Raw genomic sequence first — 26,790 nt, 5'->3', positions numbered from 1 at the left:
AGCCGCTGGGCCACCATCGGGCCCACACCCGAGGCGGCGGGCCCAGGCTCAGCCTCCGTCGGGACAACGCGCAGCCTGCGGCCCCTCCTCCCGGCAGGCCCGGCAACCGTGTCATTCTTCCTGGGCAGACAGGGAAACTGAATCCCAGAGAGGTCGGGGCTGGCCCGCAGCACACGGGGGTGCTGGTGGCAGGCCTGGCCCTTCCTGCCCCTGCGGGCCACAGCCTGGCTCCCTTCTGAGGGACTCACACAAGCCTGGCTGGGGCCAAGGGGCCAAGGCTGGGCATGCGTGTCCTTCGGTCCGAGGGCGGCTCTGGGAGCCCCAGAATCCGGGGTCCGGGCCCACATGCAGCGACCTTGGCAGGTGTTCAGCCCTCCCCGCCCCCAGTTCCTCCCCCTGGGAGAGCCCAGCAGGCAGGGTCCATGAGAGACCGCGGCCTCAGGTCCGGCCCCGCCCCCAGAGCTGCCATCCCCGCTGCTGCCGTGGTCACAGCTCGGGGGCCGCACCCCACTGCCCTGTGGGGACGTGGGGACCATGCCCTGCAGTGCGCACCGTGCGGTACAAGCCCGTCACAGCCCCCGCCCAGCTCAGGGCCGGCCTGCCCGGCAGAGCTGCCAAATAAAGGCGCCCCCTCCAGGCTGGGGACCTGCTGTGAGTTGGGGAGGGGGCTGAATCTAGGCCCTGAGTCCCCAGACTCTGAGAGCCCTGAATAGAGAAAACCAGAGGCCAGGTCGGCTGAGAGCCAGGAGCAGCGAGGCCCCAGGCCCGCGGGCTGCGGGTTGGACATGGCACCTGGGCAGGAACACAGTGAGGGCTGAGGCCTGAGAGCCTGAGCCAGGGATTCAGGCAGTGGGACCGTGGCTGCGCAGGACCGCCCGTGGGTGCATGTGTGGAATGGATACGCAGGCATGCGCTTACGTGTGCGTGTAATCGGGCGCACGTGGACCCGATGTGGACTCCGTGTCCGCTGTGCACACGGAGGACCGCCCCGCTCAGGCAGCCGGGCCTCGCTGCCTGCGTGGCTTAGGAAACGCCGCAGCGCCACCTGCCGGCCGCGCCGATGGCGCGCGGCCCAGGCCCCGCCCCCTGTCCTCCCCGCCCCGCCTCCAGGCCCAGGCCCCGCCCATCCTCGCCGCTACGCCACGCCCCTACACGAGGCCCCGCCTCTACACGAAGCTCCACCTCGGCCCTGTGCGGTGTGCGGCGTGCGGCCCAGGAGGCGGGCAGCCGGCACTCAGCTTTAGGGGTCCCGGCCGAAAAGCAGGGACGACGCGGAGGACTCCTGGGCGTACCGTTAGCCACGGGGTCCCGCGGCCCTGCCCTACGCGGCCCTGTCGAACGGGTGGGGAACCGCGGCAGAGGCTGCGCGCCCGCCCGCGGCCCCGCAGGCAGCAGCGGCAGGGCGGGCTGCGGCCGCGGCAGCGGGGCGCCCGGGGCGCACTCGACGCTGGCAGAGTGAGAGGCGCTCGTTTGCTACGCGTTGTCCTTTAGGAGCGTCGACGCGTTTGGCCCTACGGCGCCCGGGGTCACGTGGCAGGACGCGCCGGCTGTCCTAGCGCCGCCGCCCTGGCCCGGCAGCGGTTGGCAGTGGAGGGCAGGGCTGCCGGGACTTCACCGGGCCAGCCAGGAGCAGTCAGCAGCGGCGGGCCGGGCCACCCCTGGGCGGTGCCGGGAGGCCGGCCGGGCAGCGGCGGCCTCGCTGAGGAGCCTGCAGCAGGCGCTGGCCCCGATGGGCCTCAGCCCCTCTGCCGCGCGATGCAGGGCAGGCGGGGGCAGCCGTAATGGACATTGGCCGAGGCTCTGCCCCAGCCCCTCCAGACAGGGCAGGATCCCAGGGACCCACGCAGGTCCCTGGGCAGCTGGAGATCGGGTGGCCTGTCACTGCGCCCCGCCCCCGAGCGGTCCCTCCTGGCTCCCATGGCTGTCACTGATGGGAAGTTTGGATTCTCTGTCTGGCACTGGCACTGGCCCAGGTCCTGCCCCTGCCCGGCCCTGGCCCCTCCCCAGCCCCGCCTCAAGGGGGAGGCATCTTGGAGGGTCAGGGGCGGCCGGGGCAGATGGCGCTGGCCCGGTGCCAGCCCAGCTAGAACGACTGGACATCGGCACAGCCTGCCCTCCAAGGGCGCCTGTGCTCGGGCGCACGGCGGTGGGCTCTGCTGGCGGGCCGTGACGCCCTCCGGGCTGTAACCACGCGCCGGGCCCCACGCACGGAAGCGCGCGCGCATATACAGCGCTGCGCTCGGCTCACACCTGCCCGCCCTCCCGCCACAGGTGTTCCTGCTCCGCTCTGTACCTGGCCTGCTCACGCAGGCTCGACGCTGGGCAGGCAGTCTGACCCTCCGAGGCCCACTGTGGTTGTTGGAGGGGTAGATGGGTAGACAGGGAGTGGGGGAGGGGCAGGCAGAGGACAGGTGGACGGCCCGGCGGCCGGGCCGATGAGCAGACAAACCGACACTAAGCGAGGCCCCGCCCCCCGCTGTTTCACGGAGGCGGGGGGCCACTCTAAGGCCCCCTACGAGCCCTACTTTGTAGAGGGGATGCTGAGGGGGAAGGCCGGAGGTGACAGCCGCTGTCACTGCAGCCCAGAGCCCTGTCCTCACAGGGCCACCGGCCAGGCCCGGGGCGCGCAGGTGGTGCCAGCAGCCCACAGCCAGGCCGACCCACGGCGCGCCCACGCGGGGCCCCTGCCCGCACCTGCCGCAGTCCTGCCGGGCGGCCTCCGCCTCCCCGGCCCCGCACGGCTGGAGCGGGCACGGGGAAGCTGGGCTTGGGGGCCGCGCCGCGCCAGTGCCTGGCGGACGCCGCCGTACCGGGGTGACGTAGGACGTACCAGAGTGACGTAGGACTTCAGCGGCGGGCGGTTCTGTGCTGAGCCCTCCTCCCCCCGAGGGCCCTCCAGCTGTCTTGGCAGCTTTTCTCTAAATTTAAACGGTTCTCAAGTTAAACGTCCATTTATGAGAGAGGCAGACCCGCCAAGAGTCCTGATTAAAACAGGGCGAAGGCGCTCCTCTCCTCCCCGCCTGCCTGACCCCCTCCCCTGACCCCAAGGGCCCTCCCTCTGCCCGCGCCACTGTGTCCTGAGTCCGTACCCGGCGGGCTCACGGCTGCTGCCTCTGTGACTTTCTGCTTAAACTTTCGCTACCATTTGAAATAAATAATAAATAGGTATCACAGGGCGAGATGTTCGCCTCTGTTGGATCTTGGCGGTAGGGAAAAAGGCATTTCATGTTCTCTGTACTTTCCTGTGTTTGAAACGTTTCATAATTCACCATTTAAGAAAAAACCCAGATGGACTATGTCGCCCCAGCCCAACGCCCTGCCAAGGCTCCCAGGAGTCCTTAGGATCAAATCCAGAATCTTAACCCAGCGCACGAGAGCGCACGAGATGAACGGGGAACTTGCCGCCCTCTGGCCTCACCCACAGCCTGGCCAATCCCCGCGGCCCGGCCCTCTGACCCCACACAAGGTCCGGGGCCGTCCCTGGCCCGCTGTTCTGGCCCCTGGACCGGGCTCCGGGGCTGCAGGTTTTGCAGGTCCAGTGTTGGGAGGCGGGGTCACCACCGTGTGTGCCCTCACCTGTCGTGGTTCACAAAGACCTCCTAACCCCCCTCCCCGGGCCAGGGGCCAGGGGCCACCGGTGAGGCAGGCGTGGGTCTCCCCGTCCCGGATGGGAGGGCCGAGGCTGCCCCGGAAGCGGAGGGGAGTGCGCTGGGACCCCGTCAGTCTCCTGGACTGGCATCCCAGCGCGCTGCCTGCCAGCCCAGCCGCTCACCTGTAAACTCACAGCACCGAGACTCCGCCCTTGGCCCAGCCTGGGCAGAAGAAATCATGGGCTCCTGCTCTGGCTCCTGTGGCCTCCCCTCACTGTGTCCCCTTCGTGCCCGCCAGCCCTGCCATGCGCTCTGTCCTCAGTTCCTGGCCCGGAACACGCGCTCTGCTGGGCACTCCAGGGCAGGCCCATAGCAGGGCAACCGAGGCCCGGGCGTGGAGCCTCTGGGGGTCCGGCACGGTCCCGCCGTCACGTCTTCTCAGCCTGCCTTGTGGCAGCCCGCACAACCAAATGCCCACGGTCTCCGGCCCCAGAGGCCGGGCTGGCCAGCCCTGGGGTTCTGGGTGCCCACGGCACCGGGCAAGTCCTCCGTCTTTGAAAGTCCCTCTGGTTTGGTAAACGTCCCCCGACCTGCCACAGGACTGGCAGGGAAATGGGGGTGGGCAAGGCGGGCACAGGAGGGGCAGGCAGCAGCCTTCAGAGTCTCCATGCCCATCCAGCAAGGGGAAACTGAGGCCCAGAGAGCCGCTCAAACCCAGTTCAGGCCCTTTGGAAACTTGACACAGGCTGCTGGAACTGTATCTCGGGGTCCCCTGCCTCCCTGGCCAGGTGTGCGCAGGGAGGCAGGCAGGCGCGTGGCTCACCTGGCGGCTGGTATCCCAGGACGCAGCAGTGTCGGGCTGGGAGAGCTTGGCCAGAGAGCCAGGCAGAGCGGAAGTCCCCGTGAGGCCCGCCGGGCCGGCCACCAGGCTGAAAGGGAGGGAAGCTGAGGCCCGGAGAGGGCTGGCCCTGCCTCGGCCGCTCCGGCGCGCCCAGCTCCCTCTGCCTGCCCGCCCGGGCCCCCAGCCTCAGTGACAAAGGGAGCCTCGGCCGGGGTCACGTCTCACCCTGGCCTCAGCCTGCCCCAGCCCCCCGAGGACCAGTTTACCTCTCAGAGCCGGTCCAAGATATTAATTAAGATAAATCTAGCTCAATTTTGAGATTCTCTTATCATGTAATTTATCAAAATTATGTTAATTATTTCTGTAGGGCAGCAAAATTATTACCTCTTTTGTGTCTGATTTGTATTAATATTCATAATTTAATAATTCAGCATCCTGGCCATCTGGTCCGGGAGCAGCCTCCCGTCCCTCCTCGGCCCCAGCCCAGGCCCCGCCCCGCCCGCCGGCAGCCCCGCCCGCCCGCCGGCCCTGCACCTGCCCGCCGTCCCGCCCCGTGGACGCGGCCCCTGCCCGGGCCCAGCCCCAGGGGCCCCCGGCGGCTGCCCCGCAGGGTCCACGCCCAGGTCTGGCGGCGCCCGGGTCCGCCCGCACTCGCCACCCCCGCTTGGCAGGTGAGCCGAGCTGAATTGACATTTTCCACACTTTGTGAGTTTTACACTGTAATTTGACATAATTAATGCCTACATTACTGCTGATAATTTAGCTAGTTAATTAAACTCGGAGGAGATAATTAAGGAAAGGCTACTGCTTGGATTGCTAATTGTTTTTGTCATTATTTCAGGGGGCCGACAGCTGCCGGCTGAGTCATCCTGTTGTCAGCTGACGGGTCATGTGACACAGGGGTCCCTGGGGCCCCCCCCCCGCTTCCGGGGGGTGCACGCGCAGCCAGCTACCTGGCTGCTGCCTAAGGCCCCACAAGCCGACTGAGGGCTGCTCCAGCCCCGTCTCCCCCCCTGCCCCCCCTGCCCCTCCTCCCTGCAGTGCGTGTCCCGCGCCACTGTGGCTCTGGGGCCCTGGCCTGCGGCCACATGAAGTTCAGCCTAAGCAGCCTGGAGGAGGGGCCGCCCAAGCCGAACGGCGCAGTGGCCCCGGTACCACTGGCCTCCAGAGTGGTCAGGTGGGAGGTGGGGCTTCAAGTGGGCTCCCTTTGACCCTGGCTGTCTCTCGGGAGACCGCACAGCAGTCCCCTGTGGCTTTCAGGGGAAGGACTGACGTCTCGACATTTCCCTCCCATTCTCCCGGTCTTGATGACCTCATGCTCGAAGGCCCCAGGCCCCGGGGTAGCAGCTGGGTCTAATTTCACGTGAGCCCATCGCAAGGGCCGTGTGCCGGGGGGTGGGGCCTCACTGCCCAGTACCTGCGAACCCCGCTCCGCAAGGCCACAGGCTAGCTTCTGTCACTTGTCACACCCCACTCGCCGCTGGAGCCAAAGCCCAGGTCACGGGGACGCTTTCATCTACAAATGTCAGCAAACCCAAGAGTGTAAACCAAAGGGCGTCACTGCCCCCTCTGGGGGGGGTTGGAAGGTGCCCCCGCACTCCAGGTCCACCCAGAGCCTCGCGATGGGACCTGGTTGTGAAACAGGGTCTTTGCAGAGGATCAGGTTGAGATGTGGTCCTTGGACTGCATCCAGGGCTGAGGGGACTGTCCTGACGGGGGGCCCAGGTGGGGGAGGTGCATCCGGACACAGACTTGTCCCGGGAGAAGCCGCGGGAGGGTGGAAGCAGCGGTCGGAGTGGTAGGGCCGCAAGCGCAGGGCCGCCCGGGGGGCCGGCCGCCGGCGGAGGCGGGAGGAAGGCGGTCCTGCCCCACCGGCATCTCCCACCGGCCCCGTGGCAGGCATGAGCGCCGCAGGTGGGCAGCCCGGCCGCCCAGGACGCGGTCCTCTTAGCCGCCGTCCTCTGACCGGCAGGGAGGGGCCACACCGCATCCGGACTCAAAGCGCCGCAGAAAAACTGCCCTCACGCCTGTCCTCCGGGCCCCGCCAGCTGCCTGCTGCTCTCCCCGAGGCCCGCCCTCTGCCCTTCCAGCCCCGAGGGGGCTCCCTGGGCTGTGGCCGCCGCTGGTCTGTCCCGCGCCCTCCCTGGCCCTGCAGCTTGTCTGTCACTGCGGCCGGTTCCTGCCTTTTCCCTCCGCGACCACGTGTCAGCACTCAGACACCAAAGCGCTCCCTGTCCCCCGGAGCCCGGGGCCGCCCCCAGCCACCCGGCGCCCGTGCGGGGTCGGGTAGGTTCACCACGCAGCCAGCCCGTTCCAGAAAGTCCTCCCTTGTAAATAGATGAGAATAGAAACGGCCCGCATGGGAGCGTCATGGTGTTAAAATCACTGATTGAGTTTTACACAAACGTGGGAGAACACGCGCAAGGCTCCAGCTTTTTAATTTAAGAGAAGAGGAATATGATACAATTTCAATTTGTGATGAGATGAGACGTTCGCGATATTGCGGTTTCAATTGCATTACATCCGCCCGCACTTTGTCAAGTGTCGCGGGCTACAGCCGCGCGGCGTCGTCCTCGTCGGGAGCCTGGTCCGGCTCAGGGCCGATGGGGACGGCCAGCACAACAGGCGACCGGCGCCTGCGCGAGGCCCCTGCTGGCATTGGGGGGCCCCGGGGAGGCAGAGAACGCGGCCGTCCTGCCCGTGCGTCGGGCCGGGGGCTTGACCGCTGGCGGCGCTTCCTTTGCTGGGCACCAGGCACGGCCACATGGCTCCCTGCAGGCCGCGGGGGCCCCGCCGCCGAGGGGCGACCCCAGGAGCAGGCCGGCCCAGCTGCCGTGACTGCGACACGCAGGACAGAGCCCCCGTGCACCCCAGTCCACGGCGCAGTCCGCCCGAGGGGGCGGTCGCGGGCTGTGTGACGTCAGGGCGCCCGCAGGGCCTGTCCGGCCTCAGTTTCCTCGTCAGCGAAATGGAGCCGCTCTGGGCCCCAGTGGGCGGCCCTCTGCCTCCCTCTGGTGGTGAAGAGGCCGCACTGCACCGGGGCAGGTCTCAGCTGGAGGGTCGGCAGGCCCAGCTCCGCCCAGCCCCCGCCCAGCCCCCGCCCAGCCCCGGCCCAGCCCCGGCCGCCCTCCAGGCCGCCCGGCAGGGCCTCTGCTCAGAACCGCCTTGGCTCCGGCCGCCCCACCCGGCCCGGTCCCCGCAGGGCCCAGGCCCTGCTGCCCACTTGGGGTGAACCATCCACCCCCACCAGCCCCGCGACCTCTCCAGTGGGGTCTGGCTGTGACGAACAGTGAGCAGGAGGCCTCCTCACCAGCAGGGCGGCTCCCACACCCCCACCTGACCCTGTGGATCCCACCGGTCCCCAAAGGCTCAGAGAGGGCAGTGCCCTGGGCCAGGCCACCCAGCAGCAGGGCTGCGGGTGGACTCGTCCCCACGCCAGGCAGCCCCACCCCACGTCGCCCCCTGACCTCCATTCCCAGAATTCCAGCCGAGACCCTCCCTGGGGCCCCATTGCCCCTGGGACCCACAGGTGGCCCTGCCTGCCACCTGGTGGGGGACGCTGGTGCTCTGCCGCCCCAAGACCCCACAAGAACCACCGCGCGGGCTTCCACAGCAGCGGGGTAGCACAGGAGGACAGCCGCCCCCGCGACCTGGCGCCAGCGGGGAGACAGCGCGAGGTGATGCCGCTCTCCGGGGTCACCGAGGGGACGGGCGCTGGGCGCGGGGGTGGGTCTGAGCACAGGGCTCAGCTGCGACCTCTCCAGGGGTGGGGTGGGGTGGGGTGGGCCGGCCCACGGCCTTGCTGCAGCCGCCAGCGGCCCGGGCTCGATGCCTCCGGCCCAGGACCAAGGGCACAGAGCTGCGGCAAAGACGCCCCGCAGGGCCAGCCCTGCCCACGGCCCGGGCACACCCACTGGCCGCTGCGGGCCCGCAACGTGGCCCAGGCCACCCAGGAGCCACGGCCGAGTGGGAGATGGAGCCCAGGGCATGTCGCCAGTTTCTTTATTGAGGCCCCTCAGACCCCACAGAGGGTGGCCCAGGCCCACCCCACGGCGCCCCCCGGCCCGGCCCATGGGCCAGGGTCCTACAGCTGCCAGGCTCACTCCGGGGTCCTGCTTCTGCCCTTCAAGGACCAGATCTTCGACAAGCGGAACTTGGACTTCCTCCTCTGGAGGCCCGGAGGAGGTGGGCTCTGAGGACACTCGCCCCCCTCTCGGCCGATGCTCCCTGTGGGGATGCCCCGCGGGCCCTCAGAGCTTGTAGGCGCTGGCCCGGAGGAGCCCAGACCCCGCCCCTTCCCGGGGAGCCGGCGGCGCCTGCCTCTGAGCACCCCACACTGGGCACCCCGGGGAAGCGCCCCCTCGCCCCGACCAGAGGCTCACTAGCTGCTTCTCAAACCCCTCAAGCAATGGGGGTCCACTCCCTCGGGCTGGGCCCGCCTGTCCTGCACTGAGGCCACGGAGGCCGCGCCGGAGGCCCCGCCCCGTGCGGTGCAGCCCTCCAGTTACCCAGCTTCTGGATCATGCTCTCGAGCATCTGGTCCTCCTCTTGCTCCCTGAAACGGGAATGGGCCGTGAGGGGCTGCGAGGGGCCGCTCGCTGGGGGCGGCGGAGAGCGGGCCCTCCCAGTCAGCCTCCCGCCTGAGCCCTGAGCCCGCCCGACACAGGGCGCAGCACCCGCCCTCTCCCCTGCGGACAAGCCTCGCCTTGGCACCGCCCGCTCGGGGCCCAGACCCTCCTCAGTGACGCGGGGCAGCCCCGGCCACGGGCCCCTCCAGCTCAGAGGGGCACATTCGAGTCTCCGTCCCGGCCGCTGGCCACCTGCGGGGCCTGGCCCAGCCAGATGCCGTGTCTGGACGTGCAGACAGGAGAGCTCTGTGGGGACTGGGCTGGTGGCCCAGTGCAGCACCAGGAGGCACACGTGGTCACATGATTTAAGAGAAACACAATCCCGTCCCCCGCTGCACTGCTTGGCAGCCGCGGCGCCTGCGGCCCCCCGCCAACAGCTCGGTCAGGGGGCGCGTCCTCCGCGGCGGAAGGTTCCGGCGGCCGTGCTGACCAGGCGTCAGGGCCGGGGCACCAGGGGCTGTGCGCGTGGGGCGGGGCTGTGCGCGTGGGGCGGGCCTGTGCCCCCCACCCTCACCCGGGCCCCGCCCTCACCTGAGCCGGTCCTCGTCCAGGCAGTCGACGATGTCGCTGCGGTCGTTCACAGTGCTCACGTACTGAGTCAGCAGGTCCTGCTCCCGCTGCCGGTCCTGGGGCGACTTCAGGCCCTCTGCAGCGACAGCCTGCCGTCGGCCGGAGCCCCGCGGTCCCACCCAGCTCTGCACGCAGTCACGCCGCGCCTCAGGGGTCAGGCTCCCCCACAGGGGGGGCGGGGCTCGTGGGCAGGGCCGGGGCCGCCTGCCCGCGCGTCCTCACAGGTCTGCCCGGCACCGAGAGGCGGGGGCTGGGGCCCAGGACAGACCCCCTGGTGCACGACGCTGCCGCCACCCCTAACAGCAATTGCTTCCTGCCCCGTGCGGATTCAGGATTCACGGCTCAGCCCTGGGAGCTTGTTAGTGGCCCCTCTGCTGGGGGTGAAGCCCAGGCACAGAGAGGGTGAGCAACTCGGCCAGAGACGCACAGCCCGGAGGCGCGGGCGCTGAGACTCGGCCGCAGGCTCCCGAGACGTGCACCCCAAGCACCAGGACCCGCGGCCCCTCCCATGGGCGGCCGCTCCCGGCAGGAGGGCGGGGACGCACCCGGCATGTCCATCAGTTGGCGCAGCTCCCCCTCGATGTCCAGCTGCTGCTCCTCCAGGTGCTGCTCCCGGGACCTGCCGGGGTGACAGGGTGAGGCGGCCTCGCCGGCGCGGCCGCGGGGGCGGTGGGGCCCTCAGGGCCGCGGCGGCTTCTCACTTGTACATCAGCTCCGACTCCAGCCGCAGCAGCAGCTGCTTCTCGTGGACCAGCCGGAACCAGTCCACCATGAGCATGTCCTCCGAGGCGTCTGCGGAGAGGGGCCAGGCTGGGTGTGGGCCGGGCAGAGCCCTGCGGGCAGCCCGGGGTCAGGGTGGGGGGCAGGGGGCGGGGGCGTGGCTCACCCCCCTCAGCCTCCCGCAGGCGCCGCTCCAGGTCCACGCCCCGGAGCTCCAGGGCGTCCAGCTGCCGCTGGATCTGCTGCACCTGCCGCTGGATCTCCTCCTGTGGCACATAGTCGGGGTGCAGCTGCGAGCAGAGGGCCAGTCAGGGCGGCCCGAGCCCCGGGGCTGAGCTCCCAGCCCTCGCCCACCGCCGCCTACTCACCCTCACGGCGGGGTCCGCTGCCTTGCCAGGAGGAGCAGGGGCATCGGCGGGGCCCCGGGGCCTCCCTGGAGGAGAGGCGGCGTGAGTGTCCGGGGCCAGGGCCGCCAGGCCCGAGGCGCCTCCAACTGCCCTGGAAGGGGGTCTGACCCCGAGGGCTGGGCTCCCCCAGCTCCGCCCCACGTCCCCTGCCCCTGCCAGCTGGCCCCTGGGCAGAGCTCACAGGCAGGTCCCGGTGCCGTCCCCGTGGGCAGCCTGGCCCCTGCCCGGCCCCAGGTCGGCCGCCCCGCCAGCCCCTGCCGGGACCGCACTGCTCTGGCTCTCTGCTGGGAGGCACGGGCCGCGTGCCTCCCCTCGCCCCGGGCCCAGCGAGCTTCTCCTCACCCTTCAGGGCCCCACCAGGCGCCCCTCCCCAGAGGGCGCCCTCCACCTGCACCCCGACAGGAGCGGGGGCGGTGTCTCTGGGCTGACCTGGCCGGTCCTCGGGAGAGGGCTCCTCCCCCTCCTTCCCACTCCGGGCCGGGGCTTCCTGCCGCAAGGGTGTGGGCTGAAGCCAGTCATCAGCAACGTCCAGGGTGGCAGGGACGGTCAGCTTCTTGCGGTGGGCCGGGGAGGGCGCTGGGGAAGGGGACGCAGCTGCCGCGGCGGGAGACAGACTACGCGTCAGGTAGCAGGCCAGGCCACCTCCCTGTGTTCTCCCTGAGCCGGGCCCACGAAGGGGGCGGCGCGGCCTCCCTGTGCCCCGTCCACCCAGCCAGGGCAGCATCCTGGCTCCAGCCCCATGGGCAGGCGACCTGCTCAAGGTCACACAGGAAGTGGACGGCTAGATGTGGGTGCCGGAGCGGCTGAGGGCTGGGAAGACTTGCTGCCACATGCGTGAGCACGCATCCGAACACACGCATGCACACACAACACACACGCACCTTCTGCCCGCCCAGGACCACCAGCTCCTCAGACCGACCAGGGCCGCCGCCCCTCCTGGCTCTCCCTGGGAGGGTGGCCCCACGGGCCCCCAAACAGCCACCCCTGCAGGGGTCACACCTAGACCCGCGTCCCCTGGCTGGAGCGGGGGCGGGGGCGGGAGGGCACCGGGCCCCTGACTTCCCGCTGGGAGTTACCTGAGAGGCGGGGCTGGGGGCCGGCAGGGCCTGGCGACCTGTCCAGCTGCACGCGGGTCAGGATGATGCGGACACCCCCCTCGGAACTCCCAGGGGCCTTCTGGGGCACAGCCCCCGCCCTTGGCTCCCGCGGCGGCGCCAGCTCCAGGGTCCTGGACGGAAGGCAGGTGACCCGCAGTCCCTCAGCACAGACAAGCCCGCCCAAGTCCAGCCGGTGTGAGCTGTCCCGTCGCTCAGGCCGGTGTGAAGTCCCCCTTATCGCTCAGGCTACGTGAACCGGCCCTTGACTCGGCTCGTGTGACTGTCCCCTGTGAGCTGGCTTCTGCGGCCTCAGTGGCCGTGCTGGGATGTGCTCACGCCCCAGCTTGCGGGGACGTCGACCGGCCAACCCACGTGCTGCCTTTCACCCATGAGCATTTGTTGAGCGCCTACTGTGTGCTGGGCCCTGCACAGCCCTGGGACACAGGCACCGCTCCACAGGCACGGGGCAGGTCCTGGGCGCGCGCCCCCGGGGCCCCCCCGCCTCCGCGCCTCACCTCTCCGGAGGGCTCCTCCTCTCCACGGGCTTCAGGCGGTCCCTCCACCCTTCCGGCCCGTCCTCCTGGCCTTCCTGGGGGCTGGCACGTGGGCCTGGGCGGAGGGCAGGGAGACGGGCCACGTTGGGCTCTGGATAAGGGGAGGGTCTGCCGGGAAGAGCTGGACCCCACCCCACCTTCCCCCGGCCGGCCCGCCGTCAGGTGCCCCCCACAGCCGAGGTTATGGGAAGGAGCCCTGGCCAGGAGGCGGGCACGGGAGGGACACCGGCCTGGCCGCCTGCGCCGCGTGTGCCTGGGGAGGTTCACTGCCTCTCTGCGCCTCGGCTTCCCTGCCGCCGAACAGGCGAGCCCTGGGGACGCCGGCTGTCGGCGCGGGTGGGCCGCCCCCCGCACCCCTCGTTCGCCCCACGCAAGGGGGCCCTCACCCGTTGCCGGCGGGGCCTCTGGCTTGAGCCTGGAGCCAGCCCCTGCCCTGCCGACCCCTAGGGGCCCAGCGGAGCTCTTCCTGCCAGCCTGGGGCGGCGTGGGGGCCCCGGAGATGGCACCCCGGCTCGGTGGGGCCAGCGGCGCCGTCCTTGCAGAGGGGCTGAGGGCCTGGGGCGATGCCGCCGGTGGCAGTTCGGCGGGGAGCCTTGTGCGTGGCCCTTCAGCTCTGGGGAGGCTGCTCGGAGCCGGGGAGGCAGCCGGGGCACAACTGCAGGTGCGAGAGTGGGCGTCAGGCACGGGCGGGCCCGGGAGCCCCTCCCACCATGACCCCCCGACAGGAGCCCCTCGGCCTCCCTCGGCAGCTGGTCCCCAGTGCGCGCCCCGGAGGGAGGCAGACAGCCCCTCTGAGGGAGGAGGGGCAGGCCGCAGCCACTCTCACGGGTGCATGTCGGTGCCTGACTTTGCCTCCCTGTTTACCTCTGATGTGGAACGAGATTAAAACGCCCCCAAACACGCCAGGTGTGGGGTGTGCGGGGGGGGGCCCACAGCCCAGTCGCTCCTTCCTCTGCCAGCGCAGAGCCGCGGGCCAGCCCGAGCCCGCCACACCCCCTCTCCTGGCCCCACGGCCACCCCGGGAGCCCCGGGCAGCAGCGGTGCGCCCATGGGGGTCGGGCGGTCCTGAGCAGGCGGGGCACACGAGGCAGCGGGCCAGGCCGGTGCGGCACCGCTGTTCTCGCCCGGTGGCCACAGGGAGGGCACGGGGTCCCGCCACGGCCGTGCCGCCTGGCGGCTCAGAGTGTGGCCCTGTCTGGGAACAGGCTCTTCGCCCGAGTAATCGAGTTAGGGTGGGGTCATCCCGGATTCTGGTTAGGGCCCCGAGTCCAAGGAGAAGCGTGCTTACACGTCAAGAGACAGAAGAGGAGACTCACAGACACACAGAGGAGAGACGGACACGCGACGACAGAGGCACAGAGAGGACGTGGCCACGAGCCCCGGTCGCCCGTGGCCCCGGAGGCTGGGGGAGCAGGTGGGGCCCCCCCCTGGAGCCGGGGGCGGGAGTGGCCCTGCGGCACCTCCACCTCGCACTGGGCTCCGGAGCTGCGAGCAAACCAGCGCCTGTGGGGTCAGCGCCCCCCCCCGGCAGCTCCCGGACACCGACGAGACCCCCACCCGGCGACAGCGCCCCCGCTCCGTGTCCCGCGTGCACAAGGCACGGGCCGGGCAGGGCCGGCCTGGAGCCCCTCTCCGGGCAGACAGGGGCGCCCCAACCGCTCCAGCCTCTGCTTCCCCGCGTGTGGAGCAGGTGTCCTCAGAGGCCTGGGCGCAAGCTACTCGGGACCCTGGGTGGCAGGCTGTTGAGCCTGCACCTCCCCCCGAAGCGCGTACACAGCAGCTTTGCAGCAGGGACTGTGTCTCCCTCGGCTGCAACCCAGCGCCCCGAGGCCCTGCCTCACTCTCCCTGCTTCCCAGACAGGAGAACTGAGTCTGGAGGGAGCAGCCCCACCGTCACGCGCCCAGGCAGGGCATCCCAACCCCTCTGGCCTCCGGGGCCCCCTGTGGGTGGGCAAGGGTGCCCCAGTCCTCGTCCCTCACGCACCTGCCGGGCGCCTGAGCGCCAGCCCCCTCGAGCCTCGGAAGGGCCCTGCGGAGGCAGCTCAGCGCCTGCTCCCTGTGGCTGACCCCGGTGGGCGCGGCTGCCGCCGCTGGGGCCCTGCTCGCCGGCCCAGGGCTGGGCGTGGCTCCAGCCGCCTGCAGGAACCTCTCCCTGGCCTGCTGCGTCTTGGAGGCCGACGGGGTCCAGGCCGGGGCACCCACTGGACCTGCAGATGCTGGGCCCGGACTGAGCTTGGTCTGGGGGGCGGACCAGCTTTCTGTGGCCAGACAAGGGCCCGGGGCACTCGGAGTCACAGCCGGACGGGGGCTGATGGCCACCGTGTCTTGTGCTGGCGACGACCAGCCTGTGGGGGAGCTGTTGGTCACACGCATGCTGGCTTTGCCACCCACAGGGCCTGCAGAGAGCCAGGGCCTGGCGGGGCTCCCCAAGAGCACGTGGGAGGGGGTGGTGGCCGGGGGCTGCGCGGCAGCAGGAGAGGAGCCCTTGGCCGTGGAGCTGCCCGCCACGAGCTCCCGGGCTGCGGGCCCGGCCCCTGGCCCCGCCTCTCCCTGCCTCTGTGCCTCCCGGGCCTTCTGTGGGGCACTGGGGAGCCTGGAGTCCGGGGCGGCGGCCCCTGGCCGTCCGGGGGCCCGGCCGGGCAACACGGGGCTGGCCGCTGCGGTGGTGGGGTGGTGGCTGGAACAGATGAAGACACCGGGCTCCGCCGTGGTCCTGTAGGCGCCGGGGCGCAGCGTGTTGGAGCACTGCTTGCACCTGGGGGGAGGGGCAGAGGAAGCGGGGCCGCTGGCATCGCGCGACCCAGGCGAGCGCCCTGGCTGTGCCTGCGCCCGCGCCCGGCCCCTCGGCGGGCGCCTCTCTCGGGCTGCTGACCACTGAGTCTCAGACCCCACCGAAGGCCGGTTGGGGGCGCGGACACCCCGAAGCACACATACGTCCCGGGCCGCATGCGCGCACACAGCCCTACCTGAAGCAGCTCCGGTGGTACAGCTTCCCGCCAGCCAGGTGCCGCTGCAGCAGGTGCACGTGCTGGCCACAGACCCCGCAGGTGCTGCTGACGGCGCTGCCCGCGGAGGCCTGGCCCTTGGGAGGGGCGGCAGCTGATGGCTCCGAGCTCCCCTCGGGGCCCGCCCTCCTCGCAGCCGAGCTCCGCCCCCGCCACCTCCCGCCGGCGGGAGAGAAGGTCCCACTTGGCAGACGAGAGGACCGAGGCCCTGGGGCCAGCCGGGGCTCATGCACAGGCCAGCTGGACTCCAAGTTCAGACCTCCAGCTGGCCCAAGGGGATGGGGCAGAAGGCCTGGCTTTGGGGGTCTCCAGGGGCCAGGGTTTCTCACCCCAAGTTCCCACCCCAGGGCACAGAAACCCAATCAACTGCGGAGGGCAGGCCAAGGGCTGCCCCAGGTCCCTGAGCCTGGAGTGACAGCCCACGGACAGCAGGGGGCACCCCAGCACAAGGTGCCGCCCCTGCCAGTCTCCACCTCGGCGGAGGGGGACACCGCTGCCCTGCCGGGCTGGCCTCGGAGGGAAGGACGCACCCCGCTTTCTTTCCTGCCCTGCGGGAGGGGCGCAGCAGAGTTGGGAAACCCCCTCGGAGCCCAGCCTGCATGACCTCCCAGGCCTCTGCCTCCCCGTGCGCACGACAGGGTTGCACCCGACCCTGCAGGGCTGAAGGAGCCTGGGAGCTGGTCCCCGAAGGAGCCTGGGAGCTGGTCCCCGCGGGCTTCCGGGGACATCCGCCGAGGCTGCGCGGGGACCCAAGGGGGCCCCACACCACCCGGCGCTGGGGTTCGGGGCCAGCCCAGCCCTGCGTGGCAAGAGCCGGTGGAGACCAAGAACTGGGGGAGGGCGGGGCTGGCGCGCTTACGGCCTTCAGCAGGGCGCCCTCCACACCCCCGTCCTTCCGCTGGCCAACGGCGTTGGTGCTGATCGGAGACAGCGGCTGCCCCCGGGCGGGGGCGGGCGAGGGCCTGGCCGGCTGGGGCGGGGCCTTCTTCCCGGAAGGTTCCTCGTCAGATTCGGACTGGGACCTCTTCACGCCGGCCAGGCCCCCGACTGGCAGGAGACACAGGTCAGGGGAGGCGGAGGCCTGGGGGGTCGTGCAGGCTGGGCCTCTCAGTGCCTGGGCCACCCCCGCCGCAGTATCCCGCGGGGCCCGAAGTGGGGGCGGCGGGAGCCCAGCCGGCTGCCAACACCGGCCCCCGCGTGGCCCAGCCTCACCTCCGCCCTCGCGCCTCTCCCTCCGAGACCCTGATCTGGGGGTCAGGAAAAAGGGACTTTTCTGTTTCTCCACAAAATGGGAATAGGAAGGCGGGGCTGGACCCGAGCCCAGAGCAATTCCGGGGATTTCTATGGCCTGGGCGAGGAATGCGGGGAGAGAGCCTGAGAACGAGGCTGGACAGAGCCTCTGCCTGCCTGTCCCTGCCCACTGGGCTGGGCCCCAGCTCTGGGTTGAACGTCAGGACCAAATAGGGCAACATCGGGACCGGGCCTGGAAGCCCTCGGGGGTCCTGAGGCAGGACCAGCGGGCAGACCCCCAGGGCCCTGGGCAGGGAAACCGAGGCCCAGGGAGAAGCAGCAGGGGCAGGAGCTGGCGCGTCTGTCCAGTGGACGGGGGGCCACGGGGGGCGGGCCCTGGCCTCCAGGAGGAAGCAGCAGACAGGGCACTGCACACTCCCCCCAGGCCGAGCTGGGGGCGGGGCCGGCGGGGCAGCGCGGAAGCGCCACTCACTGGGGGAGCGTCCGTGGAAATAGTTGTAGTACTGGGACACGTAGGTCAGGATGCTCAGCCGGTCCGGCACCTTCAGGGCCACCATGTCCTCGGCGTCCAGCAGGGCCGGGATGCCCAGCTGCTCCTCTGCCACGCGGAAGGCCTTGGGGAGGGGACGGTCATCGGGGAGCGGGCAGGGAGAGGCCACCCTCTCCTCAACCGGGTTGCCAGCCGACCCGGGGGGGGCCAGAGGCAACAGCCCCACTAGGAGCCCAGAGGAGTCTGTGTTCGAGGCTCCAGCTCACCTCGGCCCTGTGACCTCCCCGGGCTGCCGCCTCCTCAGGCACACGGGGCGGGTGGGGCGGGGGAGGCGATCGCAGCCCAGCTGCGCGGCACCGAAGGAGCTCGGGGGCCAGGGCCCCAGATCAGGCGCCGGCAGGCGCACGGGGCTCAGGGACAGCGAGGGGTGGACTCTGCCTTCTCTCATTAGCCCACGGGGACGCGGAGCCTCCCCCGCAGCGAGGAGCCGGCCCGGCTGGCCCGGGCAGGGCCCACCGCCGGCTGGCAGCCGCGTGTGCAGGGCTCTGCGGCCAGGGCTGAGCAGGCTCCCCACCCCCAGTGAGGAGAGGCCGACGGCCCACGCAGGCCCGCCCGGGGGCGCTGCCCTCCCAGGCTGCCTCCCGTGGATGAGGGGAAGGAGGGCCCAGCCACTTCCCGATCCAAGAAGACGGGGACCGGGCGGGCCGGGCTACAGGTCCGAGGCTGGTTCTGGGAGCGGGGTCCATAGGCTTGGGTGGCCACGGTGCCCAGCGAGAGGCCCACCTCCCTCCACGACTCTCTGGGGCCCATGGGCTCAGAGGCAGGAACAGGGACTCACCAACTTGTTGTTCTCATAGACGTTTTCCTTCCTGAGAGCGTCAAAGTCTCTAGAACATGAAAAAACAAGTTGCTAAGCAGCCCAGACCCTGGGGCGGGGGCGGGGTGCTGGAAGGGTCTCAGAGGTCATTCGGCCCAAATGGGGAAACCGCGCCAGGCGCGCGGTTTTCCTGGGACAGGAGGAGGCCACCACAGCCGCGGGAGGGCAGGGCTGGCCGCACCAGGGGCCTGGGCGTGGAGGGCCTCGCAGCCACGGCCCGGCCCTGCCGTGGCCCCGCTCAGAGGCTGCCCACAAACAATGCACGGGAGGCCCCTGCGCCAGGCCCCGGGACAGAGCACAGAGGGACACGGCGCTCGGAGCGCAGGGGCGCGACATGCGGGGGACAGAGCTCCACACCAGCCCCGTCACCCACCCGATGCCCCAGCACCTCCGTGGTCCCCACTCACTGGGCGCTCAGGCCCCTACACACTCTCAGCGCCCGCCTCTCACGGCGAGGAAACTGAGACACAGAGAGACTCCACGACCTGCCCAAGGTCACGCAGCAGAGAAGACCAAAGCCAGGCCATGGTCCAGCATCCAGGCCTTGGAGGTTCGACTGCTTGGGCTGTGGCATTGATTGAGCGCCCACCTGGCGCCCAGCCCGCTCCGAGGGACCGCGGGGCAGGCCCTCATCCTCAGGACTGAGGATACCAGAGCCCCCGCCCCCACACACTTGACCGCAGGGCACAGGACGTCCCAGACACAGAGGTCCGGTCCTGGAGCCACTGCAGGCCCCCCGGGGCCACCGTGCGAGCCTGCCCGGGTGCCGCCGCCCCTCGCGTGCCCAGAGGGCGCTCCGAGCAGGAGGCACAGGCGGTCCCGGGAGGCTGGTTAAACACTCTCGTCCGTGCCTGTGTGTCCGTGTGGCTGCCTGTGGGGCACGGGCAGCATCCTCGCAGCTGCAGCCTGAGCTGGATGGTTCTGGAAGCCTCGCAGCGTGGGAGAGAGCACGTCTGACTCCGGAGACCGCACTGCTGACCCCGGGCATGCCCTCCCTTCTCCCGGGACCCCCGTGCCCCGGGCAAGAAGACAACCGAAGCTCCTGGTGGTGAAGCGAGGGCCCTGGCTGAAGGCCGAGCAGGCCTGAGTCAGGGGCCGCGGAGACCCTGCGGCCAGCAGCCCCGGGGCCCCATCGCAAGGCCGGGGGGCCCGTCACCCAGGCGAGGGCATGAGGCCAGCCCACGGGGGCCGGGGGGGCGCTGGGGCTGCTCGCCCCCCTCCCCCTTCAGAGGCCCTGCTGCTGTCCGTCCATCACCCTGCCCGGCTCTTCCGGAAGCCTCCCCGCTTCCGCTCTCGGACCACCTCCCAGGTGACGCGTTCCAGATGCTGGGGCCACCCCCTGCCACCTCGAGCACGGGGCGCGCTTCTGCGCGGGACGAGGCAGCGGGCAGACTCGCCTCTGGGCCGACAAACAGCCAGAAGGAGTGCCGAGGGCGTGCCAGCCTTTATCCCCGCAGCCCCATGCCCGCTGCCCGCCCTGGCTTCATCCCAGGAACGCCCACGGCCGTGGAGTGTGGGGTCTCAGCCACGCTGCCCTCGGTGTCCCTCGGAAAGCTCAGTCTCCCGCAGACCTGCCCGGGGTTGCCGGCAGAAGGGCAGGAAAACAAGCTCTGTTTTGTCTCCAAATAAATGGGAGGAGGCCCCCCACCCCCTGCATCGGCCTCGGTCCACCTGGGGGCTGCAGCCTGTGGATTCGGGGCTGCCAGCTGTCCTGTGGGGCCCTCTCCTCCACCCCGGACCCAGAGTAGGGTCCTCAGAGCTCCAGCCATCGGGACACCCACGAAGCAGTGTGCCAGTCCTTGCTGGGCAGGGTCAGAGGCGAGCAGGTCAGGGGTTGCAGAGTTGCTCTTCTGCTGAAGTTCAAGGACCCTGGTCCCTCAGGACCCAGTCCAAGGTCCCTGGCTTTCTGGGCACACAAGGCCTCCATGCCAGGCCCAAGCGCCCCGGCCAGCCTCTCCCGGACCAGGCTCCCCATGTCGCCCAGAGTGGACACTTCTCGGCCTTTGGCTGGCCCCGCCGGAGTGCATGTCCCTCACAGCATGAGGTCCTGGGCTGCGGAAGTCCCCGGAGCCAGGGCGGCCCTGCCGATCCTTTCAGAGCGCGCCAAGGAGAGACCCCGCCCAGCCTCAGGAAGCCGGACCTGGCCGGCTCTCTGCCAGCCGGGGACCCCCTTGTGGGACGGGCTGGGCCGCGTTCCTCCCCCCGCCGGAGAACGGTTGGTGTCCTCACCCCGGGACCTCAGAGCATAACCTGATTTGGAAACGGTCTTTACAGAGAGAATCAACTTAAAATGAGGTCACCAGGGTGGGCCCTGATCCAAAATGATTGTCTTTATCAAAAGGGAAATTGGGGCGCAGAAACGGGCAAGGAGGGAAAGCGGCCGCCTGGGCGCCCCAGAGGCCCCAGGAGGACCTGGCCAGGGCTGATCCACAGCTGCTGAGAAAGCGCCCGTCCGCGGGCCTGGGGGACAGACCCCGGCTTGGCTGGCCCTCGGGGGGCTGGCCCTCCGAGGACCCCCACAGCCGGCGCTCCACCAATGCTCGCTGGGCCGGTTTTCGGCCGCCGCGCGCTCGCTCTTCCACCGCCTGCGAGCGGGGGCGCGGCCCGCCAGCCCGCGTGTCCTGAAATGTGGCTCCCAATGGCTCACACCTCTTGCCCAGTCCTGCCCCCCACCCCTGCCTCCCCGGCCGGCCACAGCGGACCAGGGCTGTTGACCTCGGGCTGTGGAACCCCCTGCCCCCAGCGCCTGGGGGCTCCAGAAGGAGCGTGCCCCTCCAAATTCCTGCAGAGCTGACCTCATGCTGTTTATTTCCTGGAACAAAATGCAGCCCTGGGGGGGGTGCTGGACGGGGCGGGGGGGGGGGCAGGCAGGAGGGAAAGTGACTCGCCGAGCACCTCCTCCCGCATCTGGAGTTAATCGGGCCATGAAGGGGAGCAGAGGGGAGGGGGAGGGGAAGGGGGAGGCCGCAGAGCAAGGGGGAGAGACAGGGTTCAAGGGAAAGAGACCCCAAGGCAGACCTGCTGGGACAGCCCTCAGGGCAGAAGAGGTGCCAGAGGCTCCAGGCAGGGCCGGCTCCCAGGCCCCCACCTTCTTGTGCCTGGCAGGCAAGTGAGATGCCTCCCCAGGTACAGCCAGCAGGAATCGGCCCAGGGCTGCTTCTGGCTAGGGGGTCGGTGGCCCCGGGGCCGTCCCCGAGGAGGGGGCCTGCACCCCTCCCGCGTCCGTCTTGGACGTTGTGGCCGGAAGGCTGGGCAGCTGACCCTTAGACAGAGGAACAGAAGGCCTCTGTCCCCTGGCAGCTTCCTGCTGACCTCACGCAGGAGGGGCCGTGGGCCTCGCCCAGGGAGGGAGACAGAGCTGCCTCTGAGCTTCTGGGTGGGAGCCCCGGAGGGGAGTCTCCCCGACCCCCTGCAGCGGGCGTGTCTGGAGTAGGGGTCGGGGAGCCACCCTGATGCTGGCCCTGGGCCCTGCCACCCTCCCCCGTCGGGAGCAGTGAGGCTCGGGAAGCTCAGCCGCTTCCTGACACCCCTCGGGGGCCAGCTGTCCACAGCTGCTGCAAAGGGCCCCGCCTGGACGGCCCCTCCTCAGCCGGCCCTGGGACACGCAGCCCGCTGCTGGGAAGGGCTCCTGCCCGGGCAGCGCGCTGGCACCGGCCCCGCCTCCCGCCTCTGCCCTGGGCACCCCAGCGCCTCCTGGTCAGGCCGCAGAGCGAAGGCGCAGAAGCAGCCGCGCCAGCCGGGCAGGTTTACCGCCCTGGGCGGTGTGTGTAGGGCGCTGTGCTCACCTGGCCCCACAGGCGCCCTGAGGCCTACCCGCAGGGAACTGACAGGGCCCGCCTCCCAGCAGCTGAGTCGCCCGGTGCCGGGGTCCCTGAGGAGCCTGCACCGCCCCCTGGGCTGGGCCACATGGGAACTGCCGGGGCTGGGCGGGCAGAGCCGCCGCCACCGCCTCGAGCAGCGGCCTGCACCTGGCTGGCCCGCGCCCAGCGGCTCCTCCCAGCTGAGCTCCCTCCTCCGAGGGCCAAGAGGAAACAGGCTCCCATGTAGCAGGAAGGACCAAAATGAGATGAAGGGAAGGGGACACGGAGACAGGATGTCCACCCTCCTGCTGCCCGGGGGTCTTCACCGGACGGCAGCGGGGGGTGGCCTCGCCCTGCCGCCCCTCACAGCACCCTTCTCTCCCCGTGCCTCTGGGGGCCACAGCAGCTCACAGCTCCGCAGGGAGACGGCCCTTCCCAGCCTCCAGAGGCACTGCGGGGTCCAGAGCGGGGGAGGGGCGTTTAAGGCACAGGCGGGGCGCCAGACAGGGCTCGGGCACAGGACCCGTGCGCGCCTACCCACACGCTCGCACCCCCTCCACGTCACCTGCCCCCCGGGGCAGTGTGTGCGGAGCCCTGCCCCGCCCTGTACGTGTGGGACCTGCCCTGCTTCCTCGGCTGCCATAGTGATGACCCCACGCTGGGCAGCTGAAAACCACACGCGTTCGTTTCCCCCCTCCCCCGCCACCCGTTCAGGAGGCCGGGCATCTGACCAAGTCGCAGGGCGCACCCCATGCCCAGGCTCTGGGGCAGGCTCTGTTCCGGGCCTGCCCAGCATCAGGTGGCTCCAGGAGGTCCTAAGCCTGTGGTTGCAACACTGTGGTCACATGGCCTCCCTCCTCACTTGCACCTGCACAGTCCCTGCGCTCCGGCCACCACCAGGCCGAGTGCCAGCAGTGTCTCCCTGAGCCCCGAGGGCAAGCCCTTTTCGGGGGCCCTCCGGCTGTGCGCTGGCAGCCACTGAGCCCCCGTCATGGGCCGGCCGCGGTTCCAGGCACCGGGGACACCCCCACCCTTCAGGAGCTGAGAGTCCAGGGGGCAGATGGACAGCAGCCAAATCAGCAGTGAGATAACTCGACGCCAGGGGCCACCGGGGTCAGGCGGGCCGCCCGCCTTCCTCCCAGCCCCAGCCGCGCCGCTCTCTGCGGCCGCCTTGAGCCTTCGTCGTTCGCTGTGGGTCTCTGGGACTAAAACGTCGCTTCCTGGGAAGGGTCCAAGGCCATCGGGGACGGTGCGCGGCGCAGGGCACGCCTCGGGCGCTCAGGAGTGGCCAGGTGAACGGCTGTGCGGCGCCTGCCTGTGCCGGCTCAGGGGCACGCCCACGCCTGCGCGCCTGTGCTCGCCCCCGGGCAGCGGGCACTGGGATGGGCACGCACACGCACACACGGACACAGGGCCTCCAGCGCCAGCACGGCCGGGGGCAGAGGGACGCTCCCGGGGCTCAGGGGCAAGGGGCCCGAGTCTTCCGTCACACCCACGCTGCCGTCCGGAGCCCGCGGAGCCCGCGGACAACAGCAGCATCTTCCTCTCCAGGCGCAGACTCCTCACGCCGGCCTCATCCAGGCTGCCCGGCTCAGCCCCCAGGCACGAGGGGGCCCTGCATGGACCCCGGTGTGGCTCAGCCTCCCAGCCCCCCCCCCACCCCGTCAGAGCTCAGCTTCGCGTGTTCCGTGTGAAGGCACATCCTGCCCCCCATTTTCTGCCGCCAAGGGAACTGGGCACCTCCCCGGGCTGGGAGCAGAGGCTGCGGCTGGGTGCTACCCAGGCTTCCCATGAGGCTCCACCGACGCACCTCAGAGCCTGGGGGGAGGGGGCTGCCTGCAGACCTTCCTCAAAACCAGCTTCCACAGAGAGCGCTGCTCAGGGACAGTCCCTGGGGGTGCAGCACACGTTGGGGTGCAGGGCGAGGGGGGACCCAGCTGTCAGTCCCAACCCTGCCTGGCGCACCCTGGGCTCCCTGGGCCTGTTCCCTAGTCCACAGCAGCGAATGAGGCCCGAGGGCAGCCTCTGTGCGGGGGCTCTCCCGCCCCAGGCCTCCCCGCGGGCGCTCCGCCCACCTGGGCGGCACACTTGAAACGCCGTGTACTTCCAGAGGGACCCGCGCGGCGCACCCGTGGTCCAGGGCTGCCTGCACGGAGCTCTGTCTCAGCAAGCCAGGCCCTGTCCCAGGCGAAGAGCGTTTGCTGAGTGAGTAACGGACGGAGCGGATCCAGAGCGCAGGCAAGGTCTGGCGACAAGCAGGGGCCGGCCCGCCTCCCGTGGCTCCAAGGGCTGGGGGCTGCCCCCACCTCACCCCTGTCACCCGACGGTGCCCGGCCAGACCCGGCGCGGGGGTCCCGGGCTTCCTGCTCCGCGCTGGCCCCGCCCCCTCAGCGCCCCGAGCCGCAGTCCTAAGGGTCCCGGGCGAGCGGGGGCTGGGGCAGACCCACACACGAAGCCCCCTGTGCCCCCGCCCCTGTGCCGGTGGACAGGCCCCGGGGAGACGGCGCCGGAGGGGCGGCTGCGGCGAAGTTCCCGGGACGCGGGCCTGAGTCACCGCCTGACTCAGCGGGGGCGCCGGATGTCCTGGCTCCCGCCCAGCTCCACTTGGCGGACTGGCAAACTGAGGTTACGGGGCCGCGTCCAGGACCCAACGAGCTCCCGCGGGGTCGCGTGCGGGCCGCGCGGGGCACTCACATGAGGTCGGGCCGATGGCGGTGCAGGATGGCGCAGAAGGCCAGGCCGTCGCGGAACGACGTGGTCATGTTGGTGATGCTCACGTCCCGGTATCCCTCGCACTGCTGCCGGCACCATTGCTGCAGCGCCTTGATGGCGGCCATGCGGACAGCGCCCCCTGGGCACGGGGAGCCCGAGCCCGAAGACGGACCGCGGCGGTGCTGCCGGCTGGAGAGCAGCCGGCAGGAGTGGGCGCGAGTCCGCCTGCCCGACACCGCCCCCTCCCGGCCCCGCCCCCCAGGCGGCGCACTGGCTGCGGCCTCGGCCAGCCCCGCCCAGACACGCCCCTCCAGCCCTCGGCCCCGCCCCCTCAGGCGGTGCATTGGCCCCGGCCTCGACGAAGCCCCGCCTCCCCCTCCAGCCTTCGGCCCCGCCCCCTCGGGGGTCTAGGCTCGCCACGCCCACCAGGGCCCGGTCGCACCGCCTCCCTGTCGTCTCAGCCGCCCGCCACCGCAACAGGGGACGACGCCCACCCAGGGTCCCGGCCCCCGCGGGGACTATCGTTCAGGACTATCGTTCTTTTCAATGCCCCCCTTCATACCACCACCACCACCCTCATGGAGAAGAGAGAGACGACCCCTCTTAAGACAGGGAAACTGAGGCTTGCCCGGGTCACGTGCCTTGGACAGGAGGAGCCAGGCTGGCCTGCCTATTCTCTCCCGGGAATGTCCCCTCCCCTTCTGCAAGACAGCAACTCCCGGAACTTCCCGGTCGCGGTCCTCACGCTCGCGGGGGTGCAGGCAAGGGGGGCGCGGTCCTCAGCTCACGGAGGAGGCACCTGAGGCTGCGTCGGGGCTGTGGTGCCCGCGGGGGGCGGGGCCCCCGGAGCCTGTCCGCTCGGGCTGCTTCTGGGGCGCCGGCCCTGCTGGGGTCACGGCGTCGCTGTTTCCCAGTTTCCCACTTTCAACCTCCGTGACGTCCGTAGGCAAGGAAAACCACCACCCAGGGCCCTCCATTATCAGGCAGCTCCATGAGCTGCTCTCCCTCTAAACCCTGTCTGCGGCCGCAGGGACAGACAGCCGGAAACGCGGACACCAGAGAGGGGAGGCAACCCCACCCACCTGGCCGCCAGGCCCGAGGCTTGCCCTGACAAGGCCCACAAGGAGGAAGGAAGGTGTTCTCCCCGGAGCAGCCCCTAGCAGGCAGACAGGCTGGCTTCTCTGTGTCCACTCGGAGCAGAAGCCACGGCCGGCCAGCCCAGAGCCAGCGCGTGGCGGCCCGGCTCCTTTGTGCGGCGGGGCCCTGCCGCTTGGATGCCCGGCTGCCATAGCGTGAGGCCTGTGCACAGAGGGTGAGCTCCGCGTCTCAGGGGGCATGCAAGCCGGTGCCTGAGGGGGAGCCCCTGTGACCTGGGACGCTTGCTGGCTGTGGCTGCTGCGCACACCTGCTGGGGGCCCGGCACGAGGACAAAGGGCGTCGCGTGCCAGCGCAGCCAGGCTGCTGGCTGGTCCCGGAACAGGAACCAGCCGGGTTTTCTTGACCCGAGAGTGGCGGTTAGAACTAGAAAAGCCGGCGAGGAAAGGAAGGGCCCGGCTCCCCACTGGTCACTCTCCATGTGGCCGGCTCTGCGGGCAGTGACCGCGGGCGCAGCATCAGTGGCAGCGTCCCCACCAGCCCCTCTCCCACTTCTCCCCTCCCCCATCACTGCACCAGCCTCCCCGGTCCCCATGGTCATGCTTCCCCAGCAGCTGGGGACCAAGCCCTACCCCGGGAGGCCTCCGCAGCCCTCTGAATAAAGTCCGGGACCTTATCACGCCGACCAGCCTTCGCTGCCCCCGCCGCTCCCCGCCTCACCCTCCCCAGGCCCAACCGCCCGCCCGGCCTCCGAGTCCGGCCCCTTGTGCCACTCCTCGCCCCGCAGGGCCCCAACTCTGCCCCGCCCACAGCCAGCCCGCGGGGCCCTGCCAGGTGCACCCCTTGGCTCCCCTCCACACGCTGCCGGCCCCCAGGAACCCGCCCCCCGCCCCCCCCCATGCCCACCGCCCGCCGTCTCCTGGGGCCAGCCTGCATTTGTACGGAGCCTTCTGTGCTCGCTTCTGCCTTGCCACCCCGCCTGCTGTCAACACGACATTGGGGACAACAGGAATGCCACCTGGTCAGCCCCTCCCCCCGCCCCGCCTCCTGCACAGCAAAGCCCAGGCCTTAGAGTGGGCCCTCCCAGCCACCCCCCAGTCCTGACCTCTCCGCCTCCTCTCCTACCACTGAGCCCGTGCACACGCCCGCGCCT

The 26,790-nt window shown here is 70.6% G+C and overlaps 1 protein-coding gene across 1 annotated transcript; it reads right to left on the bottom strand.

Annotated features, from left to right (window-relative positions):
• Positions 1-8,530: 8,530 nt before the first annotated feature.
• On the bottom strand, positions 8,531-24,667 carry MICALL2 (MICAL like 2). Its single transcript, XM_054567134.1, has 17 exons — positions 24,525-24,667; positions 17,992-18,040; positions 17,136-17,277; positions 16,296-16,459; positions 15,374-15,513; positions 14,392-15,162; positions 12,794-13,062; positions 12,369-12,462; positions 11,833-11,984; positions 11,186-11,350; positions 10,718-10,782; positions 10,516-10,639; positions 10,331-10,421; positions 10,175-10,248; positions 9,591-9,705; positions 8,942-8,986; positions 8,531-8,609 (listed from the first exon to the last, which is right to left on the bottom strand). Exons 1-17 carry the CDS (start codon positions 24,665-24,667, stop codon positions 8,531-8,533), a joined length of 2,682 nt encoding a protein of 893 aa, XP_054423109.1.
• Between the last annotated feature and the right edge of the window lie 2,123 nt (positions 24,668-26,790).

This window comes from Pteronotus mesoamericanus, unplaced genomic scaffold, assembly GCF_021234165.1.
Source record: "Pteronotus mesoamericanus isolate MK-2021 breed Mesoamerican mustached bat unplaced genomic scaffold, CSHL_Meso_final contig_1, whole genome shotgun sequence".
In the NCBI taxonomy this organism is placed as follows: Eukaryota; Metazoa; Chordata; class Mammalia; order Chiroptera; family Mormoopidae; genus Pteronotus; species Pteronotus mesoamericanus.
This window is presented reverse-complemented; position numbering and strand designations above follow the sequence as displayed.

Bases quoted from the DNA above. Each gene is read 5' to 3' on its own strand.
- MICALL2 (XM_054567134.1), bottom strand. From the start codon at position 24,667: ATGGCCGCCATCAAGGCGCTGCAGCAATGGTGCCGGCAGCAGTGCGAG. The intron at 17,278-17,991 runs GTGAGTCCCTGT...CCCCTCCCCAAG, and splicing joins TCTATGAGAACAACAAGTTG to GCCTTCCGCGTGGCAGAGGA. The intron at 8,610-8,941 runs GGGTAACTGGAG...CCCACCTCCTCC, and splicing joins GAGAGCATGATCCAGAAGCT to GGGCCTCCAGAGGAGGAAGT.